At 38.8% G+C, this 13,962-nt stretch overlaps 1 protein-coding gene across 1 annotated transcript in view; it reads right to left on the bottom strand.

The window, feature by feature from the left end:
• Positions 1–894: 894 nt before the first annotated feature.
• Positions 895–13,962, bottom strand: part of EPAS1 (endothelial PAS domain protein 1) — a 104,104-nt gene continuing 91,036 nt past the window's right edge. The window contains exons 10-16 of the mRNA XM_003758302.4: positions 13,413–13,591; positions 12,266–12,376; positions 10,410–10,897; positions 8,705–8,831; positions 6,790–6,904; positions 5,286–5,462; positions 895–3,384 (exon numbers count right to left, since the gene is read on the bottom strand). Coding sequence (XP_003758350.1) covers positions 3,233–3,384; positions 5,286–5,462; positions 6,790–6,904; positions 8,705–8,831; positions 10,410–10,897; positions 12,266–12,376; positions 13,413–13,591 — 1,349 coding nt within the window. The 3' untranslated portion in view covers positions 895–3,232. The remainder of the gene's footprint in view (positions 3,385–5,285; positions 5,463–6,789; positions 6,905–8,704; positions 8,832–10,409; positions 10,898–12,265; positions 12,377–13,412; positions 13,592–13,962) is intronic.

Genomic DNA, 13,962 nt, shown 5'->3' with positions numbered 1-13,962 from the left:
GGGGTAGGGAATCATTGTTTTAGATCACTGGAAGACTCAAATCCTCCACTAAGTCTTTCTCTCATGCTTCATTCTTTGCTGAAGATGATCCAGTGTTCTTGAAGCCCATGCCCGCAGAGGACAAACTCTGACAGATTCTACAAGCTGGGGGTTGTGATCTTCCTGGTGGGAGAGAGACTTCAAAAAGATGTGATCATTGGAATATTTTCTAAGTACCGAAGGCTTTACTTTCAGCCTTCCGTGAGAAGGCTACTGCCAACTAACTAGCTGGTGAATACTTTGTCTTTAAAGGGACAATCCTCTCCTCACCTCTCCCTGCTAGGTCCCTAGCTTATTTCATTTTATTTTTATTTTATTTTATTTTTTTGAAGGCTTTTCCTGATCTGTTCAGTCATGATCACTCTCTCCCTTTTGAACTTACTTTGCACTGCTTTATATATACTGGTACTTACTTACTCAATAAAACATCTTAAGCTCTTTGAGGAATGAAATTCATTCATTATCTTTGTGTATGCAGTTTCTAGGACAGCATCTTGTAGACAGCTTGATAAATGTTTGTTGAATTAAATTTGTGGAATCTGAACTGTTCAGTCATTATCATTCTCTCCCTTTTGAATTTACTTTGCACTGTTTCATGTATATATGGTACTTATTAACACACATTCTACACATTATTGACCCTCAGTAAAACATCTTAAGCTTCTTAAAGACTGAACTTCATTATCTTTGGGTATGCAGTTTCTTGGACAGCATCTTGTACACAGCAGATGCTTAATAGATATTTGTTGAATTGAATTTGTTGAATCAATGCAAACCTTAATTTTCTAGAAATAATTTAATAAATACTTCATTTTACAAGGATAGATCCATAGTAAGCAAGAGCCACCCACAATGGTAGGATCAGTATACTTTAATAAGGTGTCAGTGGCAAAATACAGTTCCTTATAAAGTTAAAGTTCCCATACACTTATAATATCATCAGTAAGAAGTCATCATGATAGTTTATGAAGTCACTATGCCAACAGGTCAGGTTAATATGAAGTTTAGAATCTTTTTCAGAGTGTTTTTAGTAAAATTGCAAGGGTAAAAAAATGCCCTTTAATGAGGAAGCAACAGAGATAGAAATAAAACAAGAGTTTATGTGTCAATAACCCTTCAAGTACTCACATACTATGCAGGTTTGTCAAAGCTGCTCTGCCCAAAGCGCTACTCATCCAACATGGATGCTAGAGAAATTAATTCATTTTGCACTTAGATTCCTCTTTAAAGTTATTATGTTTTTTTAAAAATCTTGGACGAGTCTTTCCAGGCTCACCAAATCATGGCCTGTTCTGAATTTTTTTTCATACTTGGGTTTGTTTTTAATAGTTTATTTCAATGCGCCCATCATGACAGAAAAGGTTCTAAATGCTCAGTGTATTCAAACCAAAAAAAAGTAAGCTCCCCATATACAGTGAATTAGAGTGTTCCTGGAACACTCAGTTACAGTGCTTCCCTTTCTGAGCAAGTCAGTGCAAGTTAGCGAAGAGAACATAGAGAATCTGGCTTGGAAGCTGCCAGGCAGGCTGGTCACCAGTGAGTGGGCAGTTCCAGGCAGGAAACCAGCAGGAATTTCAGCTTGCCTCTCCCTACCTGGGTATGGGGTTGCCCTTCGCTTTCCCTTCCAGCTTAGTCTGACCACAGATTGCGGAGGCTTTGGGGGCTATGATGGACTCCAACTCCTTCCTGGGTACTCAGCCCCTTAGCTCTGTTGTGCCCATGCAAAGGTGTCACTCTGAGAGGCTGGCCCACTCTATACAGCAAACCTCGTTTCTGAATCTTGCTTCTGTGCTCTCTATATCAAATCTTGTTTCTGAATCTTGTTTCCTTTCTTTAATTCATATCAAAAGCTATTTTTAATGGCAGTCCTGAAAGCATCCTAATATCTCAAGTGGAATGCCAATAGAATCACATCACTCCAGGAACTTGAAGGGCTATCAACATCAACAGCAACAACAAAACCCCAGATTAAGAAAAGTTGTATTATTTCCCTCCCACCCTCAGCTTTCTCCAGCCCTCTCCCCACCCCTCACCCCATGACATCAGGCCCAGCAATAACAATAATAATAATAATAATGCATACATAATACATACTTAGAATATAAGGGAAATATGTCTTTTAATGCATCAGTGTATTGATTCTGCTGACTTTTGACTGCCTATTAGGCCTGCAGCAGATATGACACAAAGAGCTAACAGTGGAGGAAAGACAATTAGCAAGCAATGTTAGTGCCAGCCTATGGGAAAGATATGTACAATCCTGCAATATCAGCAACACCGGGACAAACAAAATTAACAGCTTAAAAAAAAAAAAGCTCTTAAAGTGATCTCTGAGCAGGACTCCATTTCAGTTTTGAAGTTTTTAGATATAACAAAGTACCAATATATATGATAAACACTTAACCCAGATATCAATTTTCTTAAAAAAAAATACAAACCTCAGGTATGCTTTTGTATAATAATAATAATAATAACAATAACAATAATAAAAACACCAACCCACCAAATGGAAAAAGCCCCCCAAAACAAAACACCACACGATTTAGGAAAACCTACAATGTGCCACTTTCACAGATAACCACAAACATTGCAGCTCACTCTTCACATTTCTGTTTCTGACAGACGGTATCATAATGAGAATAGTCAGCTTGAAAAAAAAAAAAGACATTACATTTACAATATGATCATTAGTGCCAGGGAGGAGAGAACAGAGAACAGGGGGCCGAGGGAATCATGAACCACAGTTTGGAAGCAGACTCGTTTTTGATTCATTTATCTTTGGCAACAACAATACAAAATAATTCTTTGCAATAAAATGGAGCCAAAGTGTTTTCTCTACAAAGGCACAAACACACACCACAGCTCGTTAGTATAGATATTGCAGAAAAATCCATGGTGACTATAAATTAGAAATAACAGGATTCAAGAAAGTAAGATCATATAAACTTTTTAAACATTTTCATTGAGAGAGGAAAAATACAGTAGCTGAAACATATTTCTCTTTTAAACATGGATAATAAAGTGAGTAAATTCAGAAAGGCCACTGTTTGGTGACGTAGACAAATTCGACATGTTAAGAACATCTTGTAGAAAGTGTTTTGGTGTTAGAAATATCATCTAGTTGCAAAAATAGAAACTGACGCTGTTGAAAGAGTGTTGGCCGAGGGAGGGGTTGCTACCGACTGGCCCTGGTTCAAGTGGCCTGGTCCAGGGCTCTGAGCAGTTCACTCCCTTGCAGGAGCGTGGAGCTGCCAGGGACAGGGACATTAACCTCACAGTCATATCTGGTCAATTCAGGCAGCAAATAAGGTTCAAACGAAGGACCAAGAAGCCGGCTTGTCATGCCTGAAAAAAAAAAAAAAGAAATCAAACACCTTTGATAAAAAGAGTCTGGTTGATTGTATTAATTTTTGAATGGTAAAAAATATGATTCAACAAGTATTAGGTGCCTGCTTTCAGAGTTGTAATTAGGGTGGAGCCACCTGGGAGGGAATGGTATGTTTCCTCCCTCCATCCCCAGCCATCATAGTCTCCAACTCTGAAGGAATCAACCTGAGCCAAAGCACAGACCCTCATCTCTCACTCATCCCTGGGGACTTGTGGTCCCCTTGTTTTCTGGATCTCATTGGTTCAGACCAGACTCTCCAGGGTGGAAACTTCTTCTTTTCTTGATGTCAGAGTGTCTTTTTGCAACCCACTTCCCTCCTCCCCCTCCCCCCCAGCTGAAAAGAGCTTGCTGGCTGCCCAGCCTTATCCCAGGGGCAGAAATAAAGAGAAAACTAACATAGGAAACAGAAATAGGTCTAAGATATGATGTGAATAAAAGCTAAAAAAAATTATGTGGTCCAGACCAGGTCAAACAAGTTGGAAAAACTCCCGAGTGCTGCAGGAAACTGATTAAAATAGAAATTATAATATAATTGGAAAGATTTCACAAAATAAATAAAAGTACCATAGCACATAGATAATTTTAATATGTTTTTCTAAGTCAGTATGTGGCTTCCAGGGATCTTTATGTGTGGTGGAGCACATGGGTTTTATTTTTTACTTTTAAATTTTTTTTATAGGTCCTCTATTTTTGGTTGAGTTTGACACTAAGTGCTAGGACTTCTGAAAAGGGAAAACTCAGTTCTGTTGGCCTCTGTGCTCCAGGGAGGCTTCCAAGAGAAGGTAGGACTCTACCCATACACTTTGAGAAGTGATAGGTTGGGAAGGAGGAAGTACACTGCAGAACCCTTTGCTTTGCTTCTTTCCCTTGGTGTCTGTCAGGGAAAAGGAGCACAATAATCTCTAGTCCTTCCCTGGACATCCCTAACATTAGTCATCCTCCAGAATTGCCTTTTTATTCTTTAGGACCCTGAAAATCCAATCCTCTGGCTGCCCAGCCTGGGAACCATCCTCCCTGGTAAGAGAATCTGGTTGGATGTTCTGAGTGGGCAAAAATGCAATCTGACAAATTTTGAGTGCCTGCTCTCAGGGCACAAAAAGACAAACATGGCTGGGGGAATATATTTGAGCTAATGTCTATGACACAAGCCCATAATGCATTTTTCTTTCTTTCTTCTTGCTTGTGGATAGTGAGTTGGGTCCAAAATCAGGAAGTCCTGAGTTCAAATCCAGTCTTATTACTGGACTTCTCTTAATGTAATCTCAGACGTCATTAACTTTTTGAGCAGTTACATCTCAGACCCCATCCACAGGAAGTCACAGAAGGCTCTTATTATAAAGTAGTGCTACCATCTCTATGGCAAGAATTCAGAATATTTATTCATTTTTTATTCATTTCAGAAATGTTTATTAAATATTTCCAGCATGCCCAGCTCATTGTTGGACACCAAAGGGGAGATTTGGGTTTTTTTTTTGCAATGGCAACAAAATGAGTAGTGTTTTTCTAAGTTATTATTTTCATATTCTTTTTTGCATTTGTCCACAAATCAAATATTAGCTGATATTTAGAAAAAACTGCAAGGCTTGCAATGTGCTTTATGAAGTCCATTAGCTCAATGGATTCTTCAAACAGCACAGTGAGCTTAACAATACATCTCCAAGTTACATGTGAGGAAACTCTAAAGAGCGACTTGCCTATGACCATTCATAGGTCTCAAAGGTGAGGATTTGAATCTACATCTCTTATGATTTCAGACCGAGTGGCCTTTACAAATATTTCTCAACAAATATTTATTGAACCATGATGATTTGCTATGATTGAACCCCATAATGAGATGGAATGATGAAATGACACTCACCTGATAACTTGTGAACCAGTGGTGGTGGGTTGTAATCCTGATAGTGGGGAGTATAAAACTGGGGAGAATAGGCCGCTTTTGGATTTTCCCCAGGGTCCAAAGATGATGGGGGTTGTGGGGCTGGCAGATGGCTTAATGGCTGGCTCAAGCCCAGAGCTGGATTATGGATAAACTCATCTGAAAGAAAAGTGCTTGAGAATGAGTATGGTATGGCTATCAACATAGGTGTAAACATTGTTCAAGACTGGGAGGAGGGGAAAGGGGTTGTTAACCCATTGTGATGACCTTTTCCTCTTAGACTGATCATTGAAACCTTATGGTCTAGTAAGGGGAGGGGATTTCCTGGGTACTCTCTGTACTTTGGAAACTGTCATTATTTATTTATTTATTTTTGCTGATGCAATTGGGGTTAAATGACATGCCCGGGGTTACATAGCTAGGAAGTGTTAAGTGTCTGAGACCAGATTTGAACTCAGATTCTCCTGACTTCATGGCTGGTGCTCTATCCACTGCGCTACCTGGCTGCCCTTCTTTAGAAACTTCTAAAGGAATCTACTAAACCTCAAAATAAACGGGGTAGAAACCATGGTTCCTTCTAATGGTCTTTTAGCAGATAGCTCATCTTCCCAAACTTGATTGGGAAGAAGATTCTCAGAATCCCTTTGCAGGAATGAAATCATAGGATTCAGAGTTCAAAGGAGAAATAGAAATAAAATAACAACAATAACAGTTGGCACATCATAGCACTTTAAGGTTTGCAAAATACTTCACAAATATGACCTCATTTTATTCTTACAACAGTGTGTATTATTATCCTATTTTATAGATGAAAGAACTAAGTCTAATAAATTAAGTGACTTGACCAGGGTCATATATCCTGTAGGTGTGTCAGAGACAAGATTTGAACTCCAGTTGTCCTGATCCCAAGCCCAGTGCTCTATCCATTATGTCAGTGTATTAGAGATTAAATGAAAGGTCCCAAGATCACTTGGAAAAAGCAGGATTTGAACCTGACATCTGTGGCTTTTAAATTACACCAGGGAGGAGCCAGGAATGGCCATTTATGACCTAACCTATGGGTTAGGATTCCAAATTTCTCAGACAGACAACAATCATGAGGGGTAGGATAGCAGAAGTTAAGAGTGTCGCCCTTGGCTTGGTTGGGTTAAGGAGACCCTTTGAAAATCAGCATAGAGGAGGAAGTCAAAATATTTAATGGGTTCTACCTTGCTTTCAAAAGGCATAAATGCTATGATTAAAGACAATGTATTACATTTTGTTTGACTTCTTAATATTACACAAGCCTTTCACATAGATGATCTTTTTTGAGTCTCATAGTGCCCTGGGCAGGTAAAAAAAAAAACCCTTACATTTGGTTGATGAGTAAAGTAACATCAAAAAAGGTGCCAGAGACAGGCATCTACAGTAACAGAGTCGTCTCCTGGTTTTATCTATTTCTCTTTCTACCAGAACATTGAGAATGACTTAAGGCTGGGCTACTTACCATTGAGGACACTCAGACTCAAGGATTTCTCTGGCATTAAGGAACAGTTTCCACCCTTGAGACTTTTCATCCTTTTCCACATTAGGTGAGGAGAATTACTGCCAGGCAAATTTCCCTTAGGATCAAAGAAAGCAGAAAACCCATATTTTAGCCAAGGAAAGAGAAACAAGTCACCTCAGAAAAGTTTGCCAGTTATAGGGGTTGAAACAGTTCCATAAGACCATTCTAGCCATCTACGCTAGGATCTACGCTAAGAGTGCATCAAGTCTGAGGGCAACCAAAGTCATGGATGGGTGGCGCAACATGTCTCTACTTCCCATGCAGAGATAGCAGTGTACTAACATGCAAGACTTTTAGTTAAGAGCAATGTGATTCATTGCACAGACCATCTTTCTTTTTTTTCCTCTTCTACCCAGCAGGTAATTGTCAGACAACCCAGATCAAATTGGAGAAGTCAAGTATTACTTCCTTCCTTCCTTTTCTCCTTTATCCCATGGTGCTAATGTGATCACTGACCAAGAACTCAGCAGAGACTGACACCAGCTAAAAAGCTCCAGATCTTCCTCTGTCAGAGTATTTATTAATCAAAAATTTACTAAACATCTCACCCTGTGCTGGGCAAGAGAGGAGAAATCACAAAGCCAGCAAGGAGAAGCTTTCTTTATGCTTCTAAGTTTTATTGATTCCTTTTTTGGTTTTACTTCACTAATGCATTGCTGATGCAGTTGTGAACTGATCCAACCATTCTGGAAAGCAATTTGGAGCTATGCTCAAAGAGCTGTCAAACTGCATACCCTTTGATCAAGCAGTGCCATTTCTGGACCTGTATCCCAAAGAGATCATAAAAAAGGGAAAAGGACCCACATGTGCAAAAATGTTTGTGGCAGCCCTTTTTGTAGTGGCCAGAAACTGGAAACTGAGTGGATGCCCATCAAGTAAGAAATGGTTGTGTAAGTTATGGTCTATGAATGTTATGGAGTATTATTTTTCTATAAGAAATAATCAGCAGGCTGATTTCAGAAAGGCCTGGAGAGATTTACACGAACTGATGCTCAGTGAAGTGAGCAGAACCAAGAGAACACTGTACACAGTAACAACAAAATTATGTGGTGATCAACTGTGATGGACTTAGTTTTTTTTCAGCAATGAGGTGATTCAAGACAATTTTAATAGATTTGGGATGGAAAATGTCCTCTGTGCAAAGAGAAAGAACTATGGAGACTGAGTGTGGATCAAAACATAATATATTCACCTTTCTAGGCTGTTATTTGTTTGCTTGGGTTTTTTTTCCCTTTCTTGTGTTTTGATCTTGATCAGATTTTTCTTGTGCAGCATGACAAATATGGAAATATATTTATAAGAATTATACATGTTTAACCTATATCAGGTTGCTTGCTGTCTTGGGAAGGGGGAAAGTAAAGGAAGGAAGGAGAAAAATTTGGAACACAACACTATCTAGACTTGTATTTGGAAAAATAAAATACTATTATTTCACAGTCATTTCAGGATAAATGTTCCATTTACTCCTAATCCCTCTGCAATGTCTTCCCTTATAAGAGTAGGAAAAAAATAGTCAAGCCAAATTAATGGACACAGTGACCACATTTAACATCACATGAAGCATTCTACAACCAAAGTCTCCCACCTCTGTAACAAAATGAAGTAAATACATTTTCTCATTCTTCTAGGAGTTACTTAAACACAGGCATAGCCACAGAAATAGATACAGACACAGAGATAGACACAGATACAGATGGCTACAGATGTATACACAAATATAGACATAGACACAGATACAAATACATACATACATATATATGTGTGTGTATTTACACACATATAGATATAGCATAGACATATTCACATGCACACACACACACACACACACCCATGACCAAACCTATGGCAAACTCACCCCACTCATGTCCTGAAAGTTTTGTTCTTCATACTCCAGCTGCCGCTTCATCTTCAGTTTGTTAGAGAGGGCTATCATCGCTGGATTCATCTTATCTGGGCCTCGTGGCCCCAATCCCTTCACCAAACTGTCAGGGGCAAAAGGGATAGAACAGTTCAGTTGACATATCTGTCAAATGGAGGAAATGAACCAGGGTATCTCAAAGGTCCCTCTAGATCTAAAATTTATAATTCTATAATACTAAAAGCATGGAAATACTAAGCTTTTAAGTGGAAAAAATGGGCCTTTACCTATTTAAATAATTTCCCCTTCTTATCTGGGTCCTTCAGATTCCTTTTGGTAAGACATTAAAAACAAACACTATAAAAGAAATGAGTCTGCTTTACTCTCCATCTTTTCCTTTTACATTTCTAAGGTTCCTTTAACTGCATATCATACAGTCAGCCCAAGAATAGTCAGTCACTGAGGTGGCAAGATCTGAGTTCAGCGGGAAGTCCCTCCCTCATGCTTCCTGGCAATGACATTCTTCTCATTTTTCATTCTGCCTGAAATTTCACCACTAAGAACTGGGTTAAAATGTCATTTTAAAGCTCAAATGCCTCTGAAAATAATGATGACAATGATGAGTTTTATATATATATGTGCATGTACATATATATGTATGTCTTTAAGATTTACAAATGCTACATAAGTGTATTTGTATACATGATATCTCATTTGATTAATAAAGATGACATGCAAATCTTGGAAGTCATCAGTGATTCACCCTGTAGCAACAATCTGATCAACTTAGAGATTTCAGCAATGCAGTGAGAATAGTCCCATTGAGAAAATGAGTTATAATGGAGTGGTAGATGATTTTTAGAACCTGGACTTTGTAGAGATGTCAGGGAACCTTGAATTCCCACTTGCTTGGGGGAGCTCTGGATATGAGGCTATCACAGAAAGGCACAGAAAGTGGAGATTGGGGTCACTAAAGACATGCTTTGTCTACTTCCCTATAGCAACAAAAAGATTTTGTATTAGTCCACAAATGTAAATTGTTATTAGTGCTCAGGCTGGCCCCAAGCAAAATGTTTATCTTCTGGGGACCCAGCTACTTCTTTCCATGAGTTTTTGTTCATTTTCTTTCAGGCATGCTTTCTGTATTTATCATATTAGATATGTAGGATTCTCATGTTCTCATCTTTCCTCCTGCTCCTCTACTCTCAGAAAAGATCAGTTACTGATGTTTTGGTATGAATAAGAATTACTAAATTCCCTCTATCTCTATAAGGTTTGCATTTAAAGCATGATCTCAGGTTGTGGAACTAAAGGTTTAAAGGAACTTCAGACATAGAAATGCAGGGACAGCTAGGTGGCACAGTGGATAGAGCACCCGCCCTGAAGGCAGGAGGACCTGAGTTCGAATCTGGCCTCAGACACAACACTTCCTAGCTGTGTGACCCTGGGCAAGTCACTTAATCCCAATTGCCTCAGCAAAAGAAAAAAGAAAGAAAGAAAAGAAATGTAGAGAAGGGATTACAGAACAGATGGGAAAGATACTTTTGAAGGACCAAATGATTTTCACAATGATTTTGAAATCTTTCCTACCAGGGTAGCCACATATTCTATCTGTGGATAAAGCTACTCCTAATTGGTATTTTTAATTTTCTTTGCAGTAACAATTTTCTTGAAATAGCAAAAATGAGGTGAACATTTTTACCTTTTCTTATACATTGAGATGTTGGGTGCTGGTAGAGGGGGCCCAGAGGGAGATCTCAAAGATTTGGCATATTGATCCGCTAGTGTCCACTTTATGGGTCCATACTCTAACGGTGGGTCAGGTGGCCACTGGGTATTAGACCTCCCTCCCATGGAAGAGAGGGGGGTACTGGCAGGCCCATAGCACGGGGGCAGGGTCATCTTGCTCCCTCCATCAAAGAATATGAATGACATTGGCTGGGGGTCCAGGTCTGACTTCTTGCTTTCTATCTGATGTTGGTACTTGTCCAGCATGAAGGGGTTATGGGAGGATGTTGGGGCCAAGGGTTGGAAGATGCTGGTCATGGTACTGAAATTGGCCTGGGGGCTGGGCTGAGCATTCTCTAGTGGGGGACGTTCCTCTTGGCAGATGGGGCTCAATTGGAAATCTTCCCCATCCATGGGGATGTAGGGAGCCAGTGTCTCCAAGTCCAGCTCATTGAAGTCCGTCTGTATAGAAATAAAAAGGGATAGCAAGAATCCAAAGGAATCATGGTTAATTCTAATTGCCACCATCCTAAACTAGGTGCTCTTCATCATCTGTAATCTGCTTTTCTGATATTCCTGAAATGTAGTTTGATAGCAAACATTTTAGGTACCCTTTCCAACCCAAGCTTTTTAGTTTCTCTTCTTCCATTAGAATTCAAGCTCCATGACAAAGGGACTGTCTTTCTGCTTGTATTTGTATTCCCACAATCTGGCATTGTGCTGGGTATACAGCAAGTGCTTAATAAATACCTATTAATTGACTGACAGGCACCTACTAAATGGACATAAATATGTTAGAGCTAGGGATAAGGTAAAGGTAAAAAAAACATAACACATATTCTAGTATGACATCAATGGAAGCCCATTGAAAAAATGATTAATTTCATAAGGAGGTAAAACAGAGTAATTAAAGAAATTCAAGGAGGGAGGTATCTAGGTTGCTCAATGGATAGAATATTTGGACTTAGAGTAAGGAATACTTCAGGAATACCTAAAATACTACTTCACAGACTTAACTAGCTGTACTGATCCTAGGCAAGTCAATAAACTTTGCTGGCCTCAGTTTCCTCAACTGTAAAATGAGAATAATTACAACCTGTATTGCACATATTTATTTTGAAGACCAAGTAAGATAATATTTATAAAAAATTAAATAAATCATAGTGGATGTCACATAGTAGTTACTATATAAATAAATGTTTATTCCCTTCTCCTTCCCTTCCTTAAGGAAGTTCTAAATCCACAATCCTATGATTAGATAACTCTTGGCTGGAGGTGGGAATCAAGGAAGACCTCATGGAAAAATTGGTACCTAAACTTGAACAAAGAGAAGGGAGATATCAAATGTAGGGATGTAGATGAGAATGTTTTCTAGGCTTTGGCAAATGCATGGAGATAGGATCGAGTAGAGCCACAGTAGGGAACAAAATGGAGCTGTGTAGAATATAGGAGGGACAATAATATGAAATAAGCTAGAAAGGCAAGCTAAACGCAAGTTATAAATGGATTTGGATATCAGGATAAGGAGTTTGTATTCTACTTCAAAGAGACCCCTTCCCTTCCCAGGTCTTTAAGCAGGAAGCTCCGATGTTGACATGTCAGACCATGAACTACATTACTCTAGCTGTGGAAAAGAGAGACTAGAGACTGGAAGACTATTTAGGAGACAATTATAATAATTCCTAGGTAAGAGATGATCTGATCAAAATGGATGGTCATGAAAGTGACTTTCATTCAGTCATTCCTCTGCTTAAGAACCTTGGAGTATTAAGGATTCACAAGCCCCCAGTAAAAGTGAAGGTAAGAATTTCTCTCTCTCTGGTCACTCACCTGGGTGTTACATTGATTCTTGGATTCAGTATCCATAGCAAAAAGCTTCTCTATCATTTCCATCTTTAGATTTTCATCCAGAGAACTATAATAATCTCCTGGGCTGCTTGGCTGTGGGAAGATAGGGTAAAAGAAGATAGAAAAGAGGGTTATTAGACAGTTGAATACTCTCTCCCTATTAGGCAAGGGGTCTTGGGCCATAATTGTTGCTAAACCCCAATGGCAGGCTTATTGGTTGTTTATATATGTTACCTTCTATAATATGTCTAGTCTGGTTTATAAGTATTTATATGGTTTTCTCATTGTTTCATGTGCATGAGCTCTGTCTCTCCCATGAAACTGTAATGGGGCAAGTGGAGAAGGGAAAGGCCTTTGTCACTAACTTCTCTTTTTTCTCCCAGATGTCCTACCATAGAATAGGTACATGATGATTATTCAGTCTAGACTAGTTGAATTAGGCAGAGATTTGAGTAGGAGTTGCCAATTAGTTCAGATGTCTTTATTTTTCCTATCTGGATTTCCTATCTCCTAACAAAGAGAGAACAAGGATTCCTGTCAGCTGTAATTACTCCTAGCACAAGGTCATGCTTAGTAATTGAGCTTATTAAAATTTTTTATGATGAAGTATGAGCAATATGGGGGCCTCTGGATAAATTCTTTCTAAATCTAAGGTTAATGATAATGATTTTGATAAAATCATTAACTCTCTCAAAAAACAGGCCCTCCTTATAAAAGGACCTCCCTGGTTTCCCATTAACTAGAAAATAATCTTTTGCACTTCAGACCTCTTAAGTAACTTATTTGTACTCATCATTCACTTAGTATATTATATTACATTACTTCTTTTATTAGATTAGAATATCTATAATATAATATGATATGATAATATGATAATACTATAATAACTCCATGAAGTTAGGGATAGTCTTATTTAATCTTACTTCTTTCCTGAAAATTAATAATCTTCCCTGTAAAAAGTAATCAATTAGTCCATGCTGTACAGAACTAAATTGTTCAACAAGCAACCTGAGGTTGTAAAAGGAAAGAAGAAGATAATGGAATAAGGAGAGACCTAAATCTTTCCTTCCCACTGTGCTTGGTTGACCTGCAGTCTACCCAATAATTTCTGTCTTGATTTGCCTCCTACCGTGGAACAGCTACTGTTGCTGCTGGCACTGGGGGTAGTGCTGCCAGGATGAGCCATCTGGGGTACAGTAAATGAGGCCTCACTCTGGGAACTGTGATTCTTCATGTCTCCAGGCCATGGCTGGCTTGGGGTCAGGAGGGCTTTGTTGTAAGTAGATGATTCTTCAAAGCTCTGGTTTCCTGTAGAGATAAGGGACAGCAGTCAGAGTAGGTTTGCTCTAACTTAATTCATCTCACTCATGAATATATACAGGAGGGGGGGGGGGAATTCAAACTACATAAGAAAGGAGGCAAAAAGCTTTTTGGACAGGTCTTGGGTTGGTCATGGGTTTCTTTTATGAGAATTTAAATTTGTAAATTTAAGTTGTGTGTGTAAGAGAGAGACAGTCACAGAGACACACAGAAAGATGGAGACAAAAAGAAAGAATGTAAGAAAGATTCTCCATTACTACAGAATTTCTTTATATGGAGATATCGCTCCTATACATAAGTGTCAAGAAACCATAGTTAGTGTCTCCCTCTTTAAAAGAACAAATAGAAATGATAATATA

Source organism: Sarcophilus harrisii, chromosome 2 (genome assembly GCF_902635505.1).
Source record: "Sarcophilus harrisii chromosome 2, mSarHar1.11, whole genome shotgun sequence".
Classification (NCBI taxonomy): Eukaryota; Metazoa; Chordata; class Mammalia; order Dasyuromorphia; family Dasyuridae; genus Sarcophilus; species Sarcophilus harrisii.
This window is presented reverse-complemented; position numbering and strand designations above follow the sequence as displayed.